The sequence below is a fragment of the Stegostoma tigrinum genome, chromosome 39 (assembly GCF_030684315.1).
Source record: "Stegostoma tigrinum isolate sSteTig4 chromosome 39, sSteTig4.hap1, whole genome shotgun sequence".
Lineage (NCBI taxonomy): Eukaryota > Metazoa > Chordata > Chondrichthyes > Orectolobiformes > Stegostomatidae > Stegostoma > Stegostoma tigrinum.
Window position 1 is genome coordinate 11,519,145 of NC_081392.1, and position 19,469 is coordinate 11,538,613.

The 19,469-nt window shown below is 44.4% G+C and overlaps 1 protein-coding gene across 4 annotated transcripts in view; it reads right to left on the reverse strand.

The window, feature by feature from the left end:
• The window catches only part of npas1 (neuronal PAS domain protein 1), a 392,502-nt gene extending 373,283 nt beyond the window's left edge, over positions 1–19,219 (reverse strand). For 2 of the 4 annotated variants that reach the window (XM_048522251.2, XM_048522244.2), the window contains exon 1: positions 18,142–18,249. Coding sequence is in view for 1 of the 4 variants with exons in the window: in XM_048522249.2 (XP_048378206.1) it covers positions 18,142–18,218 (77 nt within the window). In the remaining 3 variants the exon portion in view is untranslated. Of the gene's footprint in view, positions 1–18,141; positions 18,494–19,173 lie in introns of those variants that run through there. The other 2 variants (XM_048522247.2, XM_048522249.2) reach the window with 2 other exon arrangements.
• Positions 19,220–19,469: the final 250 nt, after the last annotated feature.

A 19,469-nucleotide genomic window follows, 5' to 3' on the forward strand; every position in this document is an offset into this window, starting at 1 on the left:
ACAAGACCCTCATTTTTGATTGAGAAGGCAATGGACTCAAGGCCCCCTTCAGGACTAGAGTGTATAATCCGGGCCCACGCTCTTAACACAGTACACAGGGAGTGCTGCAGTGTTAGCATTTCACATCTTTTGGATAAGATGTAAATTTCGTAGTCCTATCAACTTTTGCAGGTGGACATCAAAGACCCTGTGGCATGATTAAAACATTTTTCCCTCAACCACTACAGCAAAATAGAAGATTAACTACTCACTTAATTCAACTGTAGAATCCTACACTGTGTACAATTTGGTTAGCCCAAGTAGTGAAGAAACTTAATTACAGAGACAACCGTAAGAAACTTTCAGGGCAGCCTATGATGTATCTGGATGAAGACAGCAGGCCAAGCAGCATCTTAGGAGCAGGAAAGCTGACGTTTCAGGCATTTCTGCTGAAGGGTCAAGGCCCGAAACGTCAGCTTTCTTGCTCTTAAGATACTGCTTGGCCTGCTGTGTTCATCCAGCTTCACACTTTGTTATCTCAGATTCTCCAGCATCTGCAGTTCCTATTATCTATGACATAGCTGTTTTTCTTTAAACATAAACACTTTATTTCAGTTATTTTAAGGTTTAATCTTGCAGCTTTGGGTAAATATTCCATCTGCCAGAGGGATGTGTATTTATAAGGATGTCCCAAAGTCTTTTACAGCCAATTAAGGACTTTCTAAGCTCTGGCCAGTATTATAATATAAAAAGATGGGAGCCAAGTTACATATAGTAAGCTCCCACCTAATTCCAACGTGATAAACAAGTAGAACAAAGGATTTGGGATGCCGATTGGGGAGAATATGCTGATCAAGAATTTCCATGCCCTTCTTCAAAATAGTGGCATCTTTTACGGGGCCTTGGTTCAATGTCTAAGGAAAGCCATCAGCAGTGCAGCACTCCCCCTATCCCACACCGAGTGCACCCATCTGGATTTTAGCACTGAGTGTGATTATATGTGGAATGGAGTTCTCGCTTATCATCTTCATCAGCTGAATTGACAAATTTTCTTTCTCAAGGGCCTGACAATCTATCCACAGATGATCTGTTTCTTCCGTCATGTTGGTCAAGGAATAAAAATTGGCCAGGAGGCCTCTCCCCCCAGGAAAATTTTCTTCAAAATAATCGGTGGGAGCCTTCAAATCTACTTTGCCACCACATTTCTACCCTCAATGGTTTGGTTTTAATTTACAAACCATGCCCCTTTATCAGTCAGTGCATTGAGTATAGATGTTGGGAGGTCATGTTGCAGCTACACAGGACATTGGTTAGGCCACTTTTGAAATACTGCATTCAGTTCCGGTCTCCCCGCTATAAGAAAGATGTTCTGAAACTCGAAAGGGTTCAGAAAAGATTTAAAAGGATGTTGTCAAGGTTGGAGAGTTTGAGCTGTAGCGACAGACTGAATAGGCTGGGGCTATTTTCCCTGGGGTGGCCTTATAGAAGTTTATAAAATCATGAGGGGGACATGGATAGGGTGAATAGTTAAGGTCTTTCTCCCCAGGGTAGAGGAGTCCAAAACTAGGGGGCATTGGTTTAAGGTGAGAGGCGAAAGATTTAAAAGGGACCGAAGGGAGTAACATTTTCACACAGAGGGTGGTGCATGTATGGAATGAGCTGCCAGAGGAAGTGGTGGAGGCTGGTACAGTTACAACATTTAAAAGGCATCTGGATGGGGACATGAATAGGAAGGGTTTAGAGGGATATGGGACAAATGCTGGTAAATGGGGCTAGATTAATTTAGAATATCTGGTTGGCATGGATGAGTTGGACTGAAGAGTCTGTATCCAGTCTAAGCAGTTCTATGACAATGACTTCCTAACAAGTGGAAATAGGTAGGTGAGATAAGAATTTTTTTAACATATTAAGGGAAATAGAGAGAAACAATCAAGTCATCCTTCAACCAAAATTCCACACAATACACCTCTGCTTTGTGAAATCTCCCCTTCATAACCTAACCCTTGGAATTCAGGTATCATCCGGCAAAATCTACAGCTCCCTCCCTCCAATGCCTACGATGTGAACATTATGAGTTGGCAATAGATGAGTGTAAATGCTGCAAGATTAACAGCCTTGCAATGACTGACTGTAAAACTAAAAGGGCTGTGGTTGACTGAATGCATCTCTACAGCAAAGTATTGACTTAAGTCATCGAGAGTCCCAGGCTTGGCAAGGATTTACATATAAATGGATTTTCTGTAATTATTTTGTAATTCTGCTAAAGTCCTTATTGAATTTCATCTGATTTCTTGTGTACATTGCCCAGAAACTGTCCATTGCTTGCTCATAATCTGCTTTAAAGGAGAAAAACATGTTCTTACCTTCGGGAATGAGCAAGTTACAGCCAGGGACATTTTTTTTGAGGGGGAGTGGGATGATGGCACATCTTGGGGCAGGGTTGAGGGCCAAAGTTCCTGACAAGGACAAACTCAAAAGAAAGAAATAACCAGGCACTTCAGGAGGTGCAGCATCACACATCAAGTTTATGAAGCTTAATGACTGAAGAGTGGGACAAAGGGGCATCCATTCTGACCCTTCGAGTACTGCAATTAACTCAAAGCGGAATGACTAGAGAGCTGGGGATGCTCATGGCTTCTTGCTTCAGGGCGAACACCAATTAGCACCTTCAGGACAGAAATGCAGTTTGGAGAGCCAATAAAAACCATGTTCAGAAATTTCAAGGAAGATGCCAATGGAGTGAGATCAGAGATTAAAAAGTGAAAGGACCGGATTGGCCTTCACTTTTTAAATTTGTTCACAGGATGTTGCTAAGATTTACTGCCCTACCCCTAATTGCCCAGAGAGCAGTTAAGAGTCGAACCCATTACAGAGAGTCTGGAGTCACGTGTAGCCCAGACTGGGTAAGGATGGTAGATTTCCTTCCCTAAAGAACATTAGTGAACCAGATGGGTTTTTAAACAATAATTAACAGCAATTATGTGGACAGGTTAGCTTAAATTCCGGATTCTAATCAAGAAAGCACTGCTAGGCAGTAAAGCGCTCAGGCCACAGGGGGCATGCCAAGCTTCGGTAAGGTGCTATATAATGTCTTTATCCTGCCATGGAATGGAGGCTTGGTACAAGGCGTTGGGAAGTCTTGGGGAATCCTGCAGATGGAGGAGACAAAAGAAAACCAGGAAGAACAGATCTCACTAGAAGAGAGCTCAGGCTAAATTGGAACTTTCTTTTGACACTCCAGTGAATTGAGTTTGTTTTTTGTATCAGCAAAACTCCGTGATCATCGGTATGAGAACTACTAAGGAACAACAACTGAATGCCCTCCTTAAGGGCATTCCAGGCAAAACTTCAGCACATGGGCTGCAGCAGTTCAAGAAGGCAGCTCACCACCACCTTCTCAAGGGGCAATTAGAGATGGGCAACAAATGCTGGCCCAGTCAGCACGTTCCAAAAGTGAATATTGAAAAATATCCAGTCTCGGAGTGGAACTAGTTGAATTATTCGGCTGTGATTACACGCCTGTCACTAATAGGTGTGCGAGTGAGAGAGTGTGCGAGTGAGAGAGTGTGCGAGTGTGCGAGTGAGAGAGTGTGCGAGTGAGAGAGTGTGCGAGTGAGAGAGTGTGCGAGCTCTCACCTGCAGTGAGATGGAGCAGTGATTCCTGCAGAACTATCTCACTCACAGGTATAATCAGCACTCACTGTCAAATGTAAAAACAAAATTTAACAAAAACGCACACATCTACGCATATGTGTACATGTCAGCTCCCTGAGAATTAAAAGCTGTTCAGATTTTTGTTCCCTGATGCACTGCCATTGCTGAAGATTCACTGGATGGTGATAGCACTGGAAGGGAGCCTTTCAGCCTGTCATCGGTGTACCGGCCCTCTGCAGGAGCTATAAAGGAAATGCTAGGGCTTTCTTGACACTTTGCATTTTCAAAATCAGACAGAAGTGGTCAAAACAGGATGGCAGTCAAGAACCACCTAATCAGAAATTATATGGAGCAATGAAGGTCAAAATGAAATAAAGAACTGCAGATGCTGGTGAACAGAAACAAAACCAGGAATTGGTGGAGAAACTCAGCAGATCTATCGGCATCTGTACAGGAAGAAATAGAGTTAACACTGAGCACAGTGACCCTTCTCCAGAAGTGGTCTAATGAAAGATCTCTCTATCTCTCCTTTACTACCATTGGCACTCCCTTTGGACGCTACCTCTCTGGGCACCTTCAAAGGCTGTTCCACTTACTCCTCCTTCCCTGCTGCCTGCAGCATAATACCATCAATTTCAGCTCCTTTCAGCTACAAAGAAGAGTCAGTCTGGAGCTGAAGTGTTAATTCTGTGTCTCTCTCCACAGACAATGACAGACCTGAATATCCTCAGTGCTTTCTGTTAGTATCAGTAGTGAAGAATCTGAAAGCTTTCTGTGCAAGATAACAAAGTGTGAAAATTAGCCGTGCTGTGTTCATCCCCTGGATGAACAGAGCAGGCCAAGCAGCATCTTAGGAGCACAAAAGCTGACGTTTCGGGCCTAGACCCTTCTGTGCATCTCTGTTGTGGCAACTGGAGGTCAAAGGTTATTTCCCTGAAGGCAACAGCCTAGTGGTATTGTCAGTTGACAAGTAATCCAAAGACCCAGGTCATGTTCTGAAGACCCAGATTCAAATCCCAGTATGGCAACTGGTGGAATTTGAACTCAGTAAAAATGCGGAATTAATCTAATGGTGACTTTGCTGATTGTCGTAAACACCCGCCTGGTTCTGTGCCCTTACCTGGTGTGGCCCAACATGTGACTGGCAATTAGGAGTGAGTGGTAAATGCTGGCCCCAACTAGCAAAACTCACATTCCCTGCACAAATTTTTTTAAAAATCAGCGATAGGCTTTTATAAATCTAGATTCCTCCTACAGTTCAAAGATGTGCAGGTTAGGGTAAGCTGGCCATGCGAAATTGAGCAGTGTGTCCAGGGATGTGCAGACTAGCTGGATTAGCCATGGAAAATGCAGGGTTACAGGGACAGTTCAGGGGGCGGGATCCTCTATGGTGGGCCGAATGGCCTGCTGCCATACTGTAGGGATTCTATAAATCCTAATGACAATAAGACCTCAGGAATTAATAACAAATAAATGATGGCACCTCCAGGAATTAGTGCAGTCAGAGTTGGCAACCCCCAGCATGCACTGAAAGGAAAATTGTAAAGGTAATCAAATACTTTTTTTTGAAAGGGCACGATTTTGTAATTGTGTGCACCGTTCCCTCACGTTGGTCCATATTCATTAGTCCAATTCTGCATAACTGGAGAATTAATCATTCGGCTCCATTGATTATTTGCTGTAGGAGGCAGTGACTTTCACCTCCGCTTCAGAAAGGTTGTGGGTTCAAACTCCCCTCTGGTGATTTCAATACTGTGCAGTACCTAGGGATTGCCACTCTATCGAAAGCTCCATCTTTCAGAGTAGATGATAAATCCACTTTATACAGCAGCAGGTTCAACAGAAAAGACTAACCCGTAGAAGATTGGAGGTGTTATCCATGCCTGCCTAGCCGATATTTATCCTTCAATCACCAAACAAAAGAGTTCTCCAATCACTGTTACATTGCAATTCATTCAGCTTTGCTTTGTACCAATTTACTACTGACTTTCCTGCATTGCTATAGTTTGGAGGGCCATCACTGACTGTAAATTGCTTTGAGATGTCAGACCATTCAGCCCATCTTTTCTACGTTAAGCAAGAGAGGCACGACCCAGCCTCATCCAACATTGACACAAAAATAAAAATCCTCAGGTTGTGAAAGATGCAATAGAAAACACAAGTTGTGTCTTGTTTTTCTTGCAAACATATTCCTCAGATTTGTAGCTCAGCTTGACATGAATGCAAAGAGAATGGGAGACCCTTGTTTGAAAAGCAGTCTCTTTGGAAAATTCATCCTACAGAAATTTGATTGGGGTGAGTATATCATTTTAACCTGGTGAGAGAGAGACTGAAAGCAAGAGTGCGATACAGAGAGAGAGTGCAAGCAAAACAGAGTGCAGAAGAGTTTTACAGAGCAACAGCATGGAACTGAGAAAGCTCATGCGATAGACTGAAAGCGAGTGAGATACCTAGAAAGAGAAATAGTCAAAATTAGAGAAAGGGAGACAGCAAGAGAGATACCTAGAGATTATCACACAGAGATCAAAAGTAAAAAAAAGAGAGAACAAGACAGATAGACAACTAGTTGGAGCAGAGATGCAAACATGCAGAAAGAGCAAAAAGTACAGCGAAGCACACAGGGAGAGCCTTTCACAAGATAGAGACAGCAAGAGCAACTGTTGCTTCATTCAGAAAATAACCTGCCATTTCCAATCCTAATAAATTACTTAAAAACATTAAAAATGCCAGCATCTGATTTCAACGATTCACATTACAAACATTGTTTATCGTCCACATGACGACCTTACATTGACAGAATAAAACCTTCTCCCGCTGTGACAGCTGTACAAATGCTGGGATTTCATCTTGTTCCGAAGTGTATTATAAATCCTGCTTTGTCTAACACAAGTACAATTGAGACAGGTTACATCATAGAGAAAAGACATTGCTATATATTCAGCATGTTATACCTACATATTTAGCATGTTATCGGACGTAAAATTTGTAGACAAAGAATCTATTTTTCTGGCCATACGTTATGCAATTAATGTCTTTGCTGAAACAGTGGATCACAAAAAAAAAAGAGGTTTCAGATCATGATTACTGTCCAACATCCTGTAACTGCAGACAAATACAATCAGTTTGGGCTAGAAACAGAATTTAAAAGAATGAATAAGTCATAGAGTCCTTTGAGCTGGTCCTGCCATTCAATTTGATCCTGGCTGATCTTGGATCTCAAATCCACCCTCCTGCACTGCTCCCATTCTCTCTAAACCAAAAAAAAACAAATTAATCAGTTCTTGTCTGGAATATCCAGCGCTCAACAGCTCTGCATCTACAACTCTCTGGGGTACAGAATTCCAAAAATTCACAAGCTAAATGCAGAAATTTATCTTGACATCTCCTAAAACACTGATTGCTTCCTCCAAGACAGTAATCCCTAATTCCAGACCTCCCATTGCAGGGATTACTTATGCTATATGTAAGACACAGAATCATAGGATCCTCGAAGGAGGTCACTTAGCCCATTGAGTCTACACTAACCCCCAAAGAGCATCATAACCAGACCCACCATATCCCTGTATCTCTACATTTCCCATGTCTAATCCACTACGGGCCATTTAGCATGGACAATCCACTTAACCTGTACATCTTCGAACTGTGGGAGGAAACCTGGGCACCCGGAGGACACCCAAGCAGACACAGGGAGAATGTGAATACTCCACACAGACAGTCGCCCGAAGCTGGAAGTGAACCCAGCCCTTGGCGCTGTGAGGCAGCAGTGCTAACCACCGAGTCACCGTGCCACCTTCTATATAAAAACGCCTTTATGTTTACACACTGGATAAGATTTTTGTTTGGGGAACATTTTCCTAACGCCATTGACCATCCAGAACAGTGCAACAAAGAAATCTGACAGAATGAAAACAGCAAAAGCTCCGTCCCTGGGTGGTCTTGACCCACCAACAGTTTATAGCTAAACGCGCTGACCAATTGCACTACAGACACCAGCCAATTCCATTGGCTTGAATTTGGTAGGTTTGTTTACAGTTAAACTCATGCAGGCAGTACACAGCAATCTCTAGACACATCATTTGCCTCGACAGCTACATTGCAGAGTGACACTGGTCCCTGGTCATATTAAGGATACCTAAATACTCAGCTCATCTCACCAAGATTCTCCATGTAGTTATAGCAAGACTTCTTAGCTCTCACTCTCCAATTTCTCTGGGGGTTCAGTGTGGAGACACTGCCTAGAGAGCAGAGCATAAGCGAGACATTTAACTCCCCATTTCCCTTCTTTGACAGTACCTACCCAACCCATGACCTCCGTCATCGAGGTGATGGCAGCCAACAGGTGCATGCAAACCCTGCTCTGCTTCAAGCCCCCGACCATCCTACACTGGAAGTACACATCCATTCCTTCATCGGCACTACATCAAAATGCTGGAGAAAACAAAATCTGGGAGAAATTCCATCCACACAAAGGAGGAAGGCGTGGAAGGGTGTGGGGCAGGACTTGGTCAAGGTGGGGTTCCTGTCAGCAGCCTGGACGGTGCGGGTTGACCCCACTTTAAGTCAAAAGATGTTGGGGCGCAATGCCCAAATGGAAGTGCCAACTTGCCCACTGACACAGATATGAGGGGCACACACCCCATGCCTCCCTCTCTTCTTCCTCCAAATTCTCGCCTACAGAACTCCCCCTCAAGCACCTGCCGAGTGCTGCTAAAAGCCACCACATTCTGTGCAAATGTTCCTCCCCCACTTTGGTCATTTGAATCCCCAATCCAGAGAGACAGCAGCCATGACAGTCCAGCACTTCCTCAGGGGAACACTGGAGACAGGGCAACAAAGACCATTGTGAGGAATGGCCAAGCGTCATTTTGCTGGGAGCGTGGCCTACCATGAGGGACAGGACTGGAGTGTGGCCGGTGGAGGTTGGGATGGGGCTTTTGGGAGGTGGATATACCTTGCCCAAATTAGCGACACAAATTTCACACAGAGATAATGGTGTGGAAGAAAAAGGAAAAAAAAGCTGCACTTTTTTAAAAAATTAATTTTAAAAACCCCTCCCATTGCAAAGTGAAAACAGCAAAGAAACCTAAAAATGCAACAGACAGCCTGAAGGAAATAGTGCATATTGGCTTAAGGTCCATCAAATATACTTTAACTGCAAATAGAACTATAGAATTCTAACCTGTTTTCATTTTTTAAAAATGTAATATGCAGTGATACAATAATTTGAATATTGGTTCCAGGTGTGATTCCAACAGCCTGAAAGCAAAATTCAAATCATATCTCTTAGATTTGCTCTGTCCCTGTGCAAATACTCATATATTGTAATAAATCAGTGAAGTATTACCTTTGGAATCTATCAAATTATAAGAATACAGGAATCCATCAGAATTATAGAAACAGGATTAGGCTATTCAGCCTATTACATTATTGTAATAAAATATGACTTCATAATGAAACAACTATTAGGGGATTACAGAATGTGTCAGTGGGCAGCAAGTTTGCTCTTCAGAGTCTCAAAGTTGTGGGTTCAAGTACCACTCCTAGGTTCCACACACAGACATTCCAACGTGGTACTGAGGGAGCCCCATACCGTCAGAGGTGCTGCTTTTCAGATGTGACATTATGGGCGTAAAAATCCCAGCACAGCAATTCATTTGGGGGTTGGGGGGGAGGTGCGTGGGGGTGGAAGCCTCGATGTCCACTTGTCCCACAATAACTGCTGCACAGAAAATGAAAACAGAAAATCTGCTTCTGTTCACACTGTGGGAATTTGCTGTGCATGAACTGATAGCTGCATTTCCTGCACTTCAAAAAATGTCTCGTTGGCTACTAGGCATTTCGGGACGTTTCACAGTTGTGACCCATGCTGCACAAATGCAAACCTCTCTTTCTATTCAGTTCATCAAGTCTTCCCCAAGATGCTAAGCCAGGTAACAAGCAGAAAAAGAACAGAATAATAATTCAAGGAACAGGGTCAGGCCCTTCAGCCCCCGAACCCGGTTCCACACTGTGTCACGACAGCATCTAGCAAATCACCCGAACACAATCCATTTAGTCTGTTCTTTCTTCCTGTTCGTTCCAGAAACACAAGCAACATTTATTTTGTCGTTTTAACGTGGCAGCCTCTGGTTCTGAGCAATTCTCTAATGTCATCATTGGTCTGCAAAGAATTCACCGGGTGATAAATCTGACAGCAGTCTCGAGGTGCGTAGATAGTGAGAAGGTTGCTTTGGGAACCAAAGGCTACTTCCAGCAGACAGAGAGTTAAACTGTCTTTTGGAATGCTACAGCACAGAAGTAATCCATTCTGCCCATCAAATTTCCATGCTAGCCTTTTGGCACACCTGTCCCAACATTTATAACACCCCTCTCCCCACAAACACCTGCACATTTTCAGTTTGTTCTCTTTTTGTCAATTGCTGTTGGATCTATTCGCTGTTTCAGTTTATGATTTTACGTCATATCTCACTGTGTAAAAAGAAATTGTCCTCATCTCATTCCCGGCTCTTTTGCAAAGTCATCTTAAATCTTTTATCATCTTGTTACTGAACTTACAACCAATTTTTCCCTATTTACTCCATCGGGAGGTAGCAATAATCTCTCCAGATTACTAAACTGGAGACACAGACTCCTGTTCTGAGTTCCAATGTTGCTACAGCAGGAGATGGAATTTAAATTTAACGAATTTTCTTTTCCCCAAAACTCAAGAATTTAAAAAGTTATTCACCACCACTGAGGCTGTTGTCATTTTTTGTCAAGATCCTCTCATTCACTTTAGGAAGGAAATCTGCCATCCTTGCCTGGACTGGCCTACACGTGACTCCAGACCCACACGAGGCAGTTGACACTTAACTGCCCTCTGAAATGGCCCTAGCTAGCCACTCCTTTTGGGATGGGCAACAAATGCCGACCTTGGTAGGGATGCCTACAAAATCTGAGGAAGGGTCTGACTTCTCTCCATGGATGCTGCCAGACCTGCTGAGCTTTTCCAGCAATTTCTGTTTTTGATGCCCATAAAATCCTTTGCGATGTTGAAAATCTCTACTGAATTTCTCACCAACCATCAACGATCTAAGAAAAATAATCTCAGCTTCTCCCTCAACTACATCACTTGTCATAATGCAGGAAATTTGTGCACAGTAAGCGCCAACAAACAGGACATTATCTCAAGGTGATCTCTTTTGGCAAGGTTGGATGAGGTATGAATGTTGGCCAGGATACCAGGAATAGGACTAGGCCATTCAGGCCCTCAACTGTGTTCCACCAACCACTAAGGTCATAACTGATCTGAAGGAAGCCTCAACTCCACTTCACCAACTGCTTTCCATAACTCTCGCCAATCAAGAGAATAAATCTCAAACTCGTCTTGACTATATTCAAGGACTCAGCCTCTGATGTTCTCTAGAAGACAGAACTTCAAGAAGTAACATCCCTCAGAGGGGAAAAAGTCCTCCTTATTGTGGTCTTAACTGGGAGGCCCTTTCTTAGGAAACAGCATCCTCTGCCTGCCCATGAGAGAAAAAGCATTCTCCCCACATCCACCCTTTCAAGGCTCCTTAAAGTCGCTTAAGTTTCAATAAGATCACCTCTTACACACAAAAGAATGCGCTCATTGACATTTGTGCTAAATCACATTGCCCATTATCCATCTTCCTTTCGTTAGTCACCCTCTTGATTGTCACTACAAATATCACCATTAGTAAGCACTTCTTATAAAGCTGCAGTGTGCTTTAAGCAACATCAACAAGATTGTGTGTTTGTCAGTTTTCATTTCCGCCTTCCCTTCATCCCACAGTCTGCAACCCCAAGCTTGGCACCACCTGGCCATTATTTGCTTCAAACAGACACAATTGTATTTCCTTCATAAACTACAGAGTTGCATCTAAGAAGAGAGAAACATGGTCGATCACCAACTCCATGCCATCAAATGTGGTTACAGCAATTCTGAACAACTCTTTATAATTTCCCTTGCAAACTCCCACTCCCATCCAATTAACCCCACACAGACATGATGAGAGAAGGATCAGACCATAAGAAATAGGAACAGGAGTAGGCCGTTCGGCCTCTTGTACCTGGTCTGCCTTTCAATAGGATTGTGGCTGATCCAACATTCCTCACTCCACTTCCTTGCCCTTTCCCCGTAACCCTTGACTCTCCTATTGATCAAGGATCTCTTATCTTCAAATATAGGCTAGGACTCTGCTCGCACAGCTCTCTGTGGCAAGGAGTACCAAAGACTCTCAACCCTTAGAGAGGAAACTCCTCCTCATCTCAGTCTTAAATTAGCACCCCTTTACTCTGAGACTGTGCCTTCCAGTCTGAGACTCTTCCATGAGCAGAAACATCCTCTCAGCATTTACCCTGTCAAGGCCCTTAAGAATCCAAGATAACACGGTGTAGAGCTGGATGAACTCAGCAGGCCAAGCAGCATCAGAGGAGCAGGAAGGCTGATGTTTCGGGCCTAGACCCTTCAATGCTTCTTGGTCTGCTGTGTTTATCCAGCTCTACACCTTGTTACCTCAGATTCTCCAGCATCTGCAGTTCCTACTATCCCTTAAGAATCCAAAATGTTTCGATGAGATCACCCCTCATTCTTCTAAATTGCAGCAAGGCCCGTCCTGTTTAGCCGTTGCTCGTAAGACAATCCCTCCATCCCAGTGAACCTTCTCTGGACTGCCTCTACTGAAATTGAGATACCACAGTCTTACCAGACCATAGGACTGCTCTCTCATTAGAGAGTGACAACTGGTGGTGGTATAATCCGAGGGCCACCATGCCTCAGGCAAGGGGAGAGGTTGGGAAGGAGAGTTCTTCCTGGTAATTTCAGCCAGTGCAGGAACTGAACCCACACTGTTTGCACCACACTGCTTTGCAAAACAAATAATGCGAGAATGAGAGGAGTTAAAAGAATACCTGCTTCTTTATAGAACAAAAAAAGCCCAGGAAATTTCCAGCTCATTCATAAGCTCCCCTACCATAAGAAATACATACCTATTTGGAAAATTGCACATTACGACACCTTCCGGTTTCAGCCTTGCAACATGTGAACTCTGCAAAGTCATCATCCCTCTTGCCCACTCCTGTGGCACTGTTCCATTTGCATGCTGTAGGTGAGTGTACAGCAGTCTCCTTCCTCTTAAAGTCATGGGCTCAAAGCCCACTCCTGGGGTCTGAGTGCCAACATCAGTATCACAACCCGATACCTGTTCTGAGGGGGTGCTGCACTGCCCAAGGTGCCACTTTTCAGATGAGATTTAAACAAGGAACTGCCCGCCGTTTCTGGCTTTGGGGGAAAAAAACTAAAATCAATTCAGGGAGTTTCACGTGATGCCCAGACCAACCGTTAGAACATAAGCAACAGATTTTAGCATTGCTTCTTTTGTGGAGCTTACTGTGTAGAAATTGGCTGCCAGGTTTGCTACATTATGACCATGCAGACTGCAAAATGCTTTGAAAAGTTTAGCACAAATTTAACTGCCTTCTTTGTGTACCCCACGCAATAAAGAGTTTGGATGTCCTAAACCAAAATTCCCCAGGATGAATGTACCAAAGCGCCATCTCATTACGTCAAAACTCCATTTTCTCTACAAACTGGCCCCAAACTATGAATATCAATGCCTCGCCAAGGTCTGGCAAGAGGAAATCTACTCTGGGAAGTCTGATTAGCAGTTTAACGTGCTTTTTATGTCCTTCTCCTTTCAGAATTTGAAGGTTGCTCGGAAAACCTACCCAGTCATTTTTCCACCCACCCAAGGTATTTTGAAAAACTACTTGCTGCCAGCAGGCTCTGAAAAGTGTTGGGTCATTCCAGAAGTACTGCTGAGGGCTAGTGAGCTTAAGCATGAGCGTCTGCGTGAAAGCTTAAATCTGAAATGGGGAGAAACCTGCAGATGCCTCAGATATGTTGTGGAGGTGCTAGTGTTGGACTGGGGTGGACAAGGTCAGAAGTCACACAATGCCAGGGTCACAGTCCAACAGGTTTGTTTAAAATCACACGCATTCGGAGTGTTGCTCCTTTGTCGCATGAAGTCTTCACCTGACAAAGGAGCAGCGCTTTGAAAGCTTGTGACTTTAAATAAACCTGTTGGACTGTGACCCACTGGTGTGCGACTTCACGTTTCAGATACAAAGAGGTTGGCAAAGCATGAATTGGACTAAGCAGCGAAGCGGGAACAGACTTGCAGGGCTGAGTGGTCTCTCTTCATTCCTTGCACCCTCTCTGGCACACACAACCTGCTGTAAATGCCTGGTATTTTTCCAGTTCTATCCTACCATTTCTGGATTCACACTCATTGGTTTGCCATTGGTATTATCTCTCCATCATTAAGGGGTTCCAATGACAAAGTTGGTCCTGCCACTGGCTCATAAAGCTCTTTCGAAGCTGCAAGATGTGCAAAATGCTCGAGTACTGTTGTGATCTGGAACACACTACCTTTAAGGATGCTGGAAGCAGATTCAACTGGCACTTTCCAAAGGGAACCAGATAAAATACTTGCAAGGGGAACATTTGCAGAGCTGCAGGGGAAGAGATGGGTTGAGTTGAACAGCTCCTGAAACACCAATTTGCATTTATGTGGAATATTTAACACTGTGATATGCTGCTTCACAGGATGGCTATTAGACAAAATTTTGACACTGAACCACAAAAGGACTTGATAGCAGAGCTGGGTCAAAGAGGCAGGATTTACAAAGAATCTTCGAAGCAGGTGGGAAGGTTTGGGGAAAAGATTTCAGGGTCTAAACACAGGAAAGACCAACAACATGAGAACCATGAAGAACAGGGAAGGGGGTGGAGGAATGCAGGAAGTGCTAGAACTGACACAATGGGCCAAATGGATGTGCTGCCAAGACTGGAAATTCAAAGCAAAAGAATTAAAGATTTCAAACTTGCAAGTCCTGTTCGTTCACCTGAAAGGACGCCTCAGCCCTATTTTCAGATGATGGCTCACCCATTTGCTCCAAGATATCCCTCCCTCCTTTAAACTTTACCCCAGACGCACAAGTCAGGTCGAACAAAAATAGAAACCTTGAATCAAAAAGTGACTCACATCCATGCTGTGAAAGAAAGGTACTAAATAGAGAGCAAAAGGTCTGGGAATGCTATCAAGCTTTGGGAATGGTGGCGGGGTTGCAGGTTGGGGGGGTGGTGGGGAGGGAGGGAGGGAGGGAGGAAGAGAAAGAGAGAAAGAGAGAGAGAAGAGAGAGAGAAAAAGAGAGAGCGAGACAGAGAATCTAACATCTCATCTCCTAGAACAGCCACAAAGCCCGAATATTAATCTCAACTTTCCTTCTTTCCCATGGCCGAAGCTTGTTTCTCTCCATCACCTTCTGCATTTCAATTCGGAGTTCCTCCCATTCGCAGCTTCATAAACCTCCTCCACACAGACTTGGAAGAGAGTGACACCTTACATAGCCAGCAGAGAGCTCAGTCATAATAACTGACTGTCACAGATGCTTTAAATTAAATTAAAAGTTTCTCAAGGAAAGCAAAATGAATGCAAAATAGAAACAGCAAAACTGCATGACTTCGCCATGAGATAATCTATAGATCTGAAATAAAAACATCCCATGCCCATACAAACGCAACACTGCGGTTGAGAAGGCACAGTGAAGCATGCAGATTAAAGACAGAAATTGGCCATTCACTCAACTGCTTACAAGTGCCTGTTTGTCAATTCCTGGATGTGCAAAAAGGACCAAAGATGGAACGATTCACTCCCCTCTGGCAACTGTCTGTCTCATGCATGGATCTCTCTCTTTCTCCAGCTCTTGTCAGCGTACAATACATCTACTGCACTTTCTTCAACTGCAGCCGGTTTGCTTGCTGCAGACACAAACCAGCCGTACTCTTACAAAAGACTTAGATACTAGAGTGCCAGGACTTTAAGATGATGATGATTAGGGGGAGTGCCCAGCATCTCAGGTCAGTAACGCAAGGCCGAATCTCCCAAATGCCTGGAGTCTCCAGTATTTAGCAATCAGCTTCAGAACCATTCTGCTTCTTTTGATTCTCCTTAAGCCGGAGCTGAACCCAAACCATTCATTATCTCCTGCTGCACAGCTTTACACCTTGTGAAAGTTACCCCTCAAACAAATTTCATTTTTGTTTTGGTTAAGTCCTACTCGAAATAAATTTTAAAAAGTTAACTAATTCCTAGACAGAGAGAACTCCTTCTATCTTGTTCACGCGTCAATATTTACAGTGAAAACTGTTTAATTTGCTCCAACCAAAACACATATTTGAGATCAACAATACGTTCATTTTAAAACAAAACTGTTTTGTCAAACAAGTTGCATATTTTTTCAAAACATTAGACGAGGATCTGTGAAAATATTATGTTATAAAGGAACTCCACTGGTGATTATCTACTTAGCCACACCAACAAGCACCTATTTCAGATACATTACTAAACCACCTCCTTTGCTTTGATCTGGTTCAAGTGTTCAATATCATATTTCTCGGAAAACAGCACAAGCATGCGATGATTATTGTAAATACAACACTTGGAAGCTAATAATTCCAGGTTAAAGCTCAAGGGTCACACTTTTATTTCTGAACCTTCATATGTAGCCAAGTAAGCAACAATACACTCACTATTCAAATTAAGAAATTAATCCTCTTTCCTGCTATTCACTGTCCGTCTTTCTCATCACTGTCCTTTCTTGTTTTACCTGCTTGCACCTCTATGATCTTCATTTTCTTCATTTTTTTCTCCCTCTAATTTTTTGCTCATCTTTTTTTCCCACTTATTTGTCTCTGTTTTCCGTTCATCTGTCCTGATACTTTGTAAATGAACGTATGTAGCTGGAAGTGTTTACTGTCCTCTTCAGCTTGTTTTCTTTCTTTTAATTAGTTACCGCTTTCTTATCATTTGATCATTGGAAGATCACCGCCTCACCTTCCAATTCACAATCTTTCACTTGACATACCCACCACTCTTTTTATTCCCACTCAATCTTCAGTCTCTCTCTTTTGCCATACCGATATTCCATTTTGGAAGAGGTTTAACCCCATTGAATCTACTTTTTTCTTATATTCCTAAACTCTTCCTTAAAAACGCCTTCAGCCCAACAGTTTGACACAATGCTACCTAACTTTCTGGTGTCTCTAAGTTCCGTTCTCAGTTTCTCCATGTCCCAGTTCCTCTTCAGTTCCTTTTGCCACCTCTTTTTCTTCATGGTCCTCTCATTGTCATCACAGCTCCTCCTTAACTGAATTTCTCATGCTGTTCCCTAGATTTTCACCCTATATTTCCTTTCCTCATTTTCCTTCTCATTTGGTTTTCCCCTTTCTAATTTTGTCTCCTCCTCTCTACCTCTCCCAGTTCTCTTTTCCAAAACTACTTTATTATTTCTCCAATTTGCAATCTTCTCTTCATTCCCCTCATTCCCACTTTATCCCAGTTATCCCTGTCCCACTTGTCCCACAGTTTTTTTTCTGCAGCTTCTTATTTTCCCTAGATTCACCATTTCTGCAGTCGAGCCTTCACTTTCTCAGATTCTCTTTCTCTCGTTTTCCCCACTCTCTGCCAGTTTCTTACACTTCATTCTCTCAAATTTCTTTCTTCGCCAAGTTTTTCATTTCCTTTTCCCCATTTTTCATTCACCTTGTCCCCAACTTCATATTACTTCTTTCCCCATACTCTCTCATTTTTCACTTTTCATTCCCTCTTTCCTGCAATGCTCCCTTAACCCTTCTCTGTTTCTCTTTCCTGAATTTCCCTCTCTCCAATTTCTCATTCAATTTTCCCCACTTTTCCAGCTTCCATTCTGACTTTTCTGAGTTTTTCTTTATTCACCTCATTGTCTTTCCTGAATGTTCCCTTCTGTCCAGTCTCACTCTCCCTTTTCACACTTTTTTCTCCAATTTCTCACTCCCCCTTTTCACTTTCTCTCCCTCCAATTTCTCACTCCCCTTTTTCACTCTTTCTTCCCCCCTCACTCCCTTTTCACCTCTCCAATTTCGCACTCCCTTTTTTACACTTCTTTTAACTGTCCAATTTCTCACGCCCACTTTTCACACGTTTTTCATCTCTCTCGTTTCTCACTCCCCTTTTTCATTCGTTTTTTTTCTTCTCTCCAATTTCTGAATCCCCTCATTTCACATATCTCTCTCCAATTTCACAGTTCCCTCACACTTCTTTTATCTCTCGATTTCTCATTCCCTCTTTTTCACTTTTCTCTCCGCCAGTTTCTCATTCAATCTTTTCTCGTTCCTCTACTTCACTTTTCTTTCTCTCTCCGATTTCTCATCCCCTTTATTTCACTCCTTCCACACACATCCCCGTTTCTCATTCCGTCTTTTCACGTTTTTCTCCTATTTCTCGTTCCCTCTTTTCACATATTTCCCTTTACCACCACCTCTCCCCCCCCCCCCCCCCGCAACTCTCCTCCTCTGTCCGATTTCTCACTCCTTCTTTCTGCAATCTCGTCCTTCCCCTCTCTCCCCGACTTTCCCAGCCCCTTGCTCTCCCGCACAGACCCCAAGGCTCGCCGGCTCTCACTCACCCGCGCTGCCCCGGTCTCCAGCTCTGATTCCCGGCGCCGGCGGCAGCAGCGGCGGCAGCGCTGGCCGCGCTCTCCATTCCCCCCGCTGCGCTCCCGCTGCTCTGGCCGGCACACAGCGCTCCGCAGCCCCGGGGAGGGGAGACTCTCCAGCATCGGCACCAGGGACGGGGCTTTAGTGTGGGGGCAGGGGCAAAGGGGTGGGTTGGTGGTGGGGGGGTGTGGGGAGAGAGAAGTGCAAACTACTGCACCACCCCCCCCAGACACACACTCAGAGAGTTTGAGCTGCTACTCACTCTCAGGGTTCATCACCCCCAACACCACCTTCCGCCCCGCATCCACCCTCCCTCCTTTGCTCTCCCCACACCACAGTGTGACAGTCTTCCCGTGAACGCGCATCCACGCTCGTACCCTGCTTCCATTGAGCGCGATCCCGTCCTGGAACGCGCCCCCATGCTCGTACACAATCTCCCCTTTCCATTCCTCTGAGCGCGATCCCGCCCTGGAACGCGCCTTCATGCTCGTACACAATACCCCACCTCCCTCGAGCGCGACCTCGTCCTCAAACGCGCCTCCGTGCTCGTAAGCAATCCCCGCCCACCCCATTCCCTTGAGCCCGATCTCATCCTGGGGCGCGCCTCCGTGCTCGTACACAATCTGATCCTCCCACCCTCTTTCCCATTCCCTTGAGCGCGATTCCGTCCTAGTACGCGCCCCCGTGCTCGTACACAATCTCTCACCCCACCCCCAACACCGCCGCGCCCCCCCACTCCCGTTCACTTGAGCGCGATCCCGCCCTGGAACGCGCCTCCGTCCTGGTGTCCACACTCTCCACCTTTCGGGGAGCGCGATCCCGCCCCGTGCACGCGCATGCCGTTCAGCCTCCCAAAAACCGAAGGCATTGTTTAGGGGGTGTGGCGGAGGGTTAAATATGATATTCTGTTGCCAAGAGACTGAAAGGTCGTCGCGGGAACACGCCCGCGCCCCCCCCCCCCACTCTGAGGAGCAAGGCGCGCCCCCCAGCCTATCACTCACCCCCACTCAAAGGAGAATGTGTATACATAATGAAGCTCTGTCCAACCAGATCCATAGAACATCAGTGAATTCATGAATAAGCAACAAAACTTGCATTCCCGCATTTGTTTTCTATGCCATTGTGCTCTGTATGACTAAAATCACAAATGCCCTGCAACACCTTGCAAATTCCTGCCCAAAATAAGATAAAAGTGGGGCTATTTGTCCTGGAATGTTGGAGGCAAAGGGGTGGCCTTACAGAGAGCATAGATAAAGTGAATAGCCAAGGTCTTTTCCCCGGAATAGGGACGTCCAAA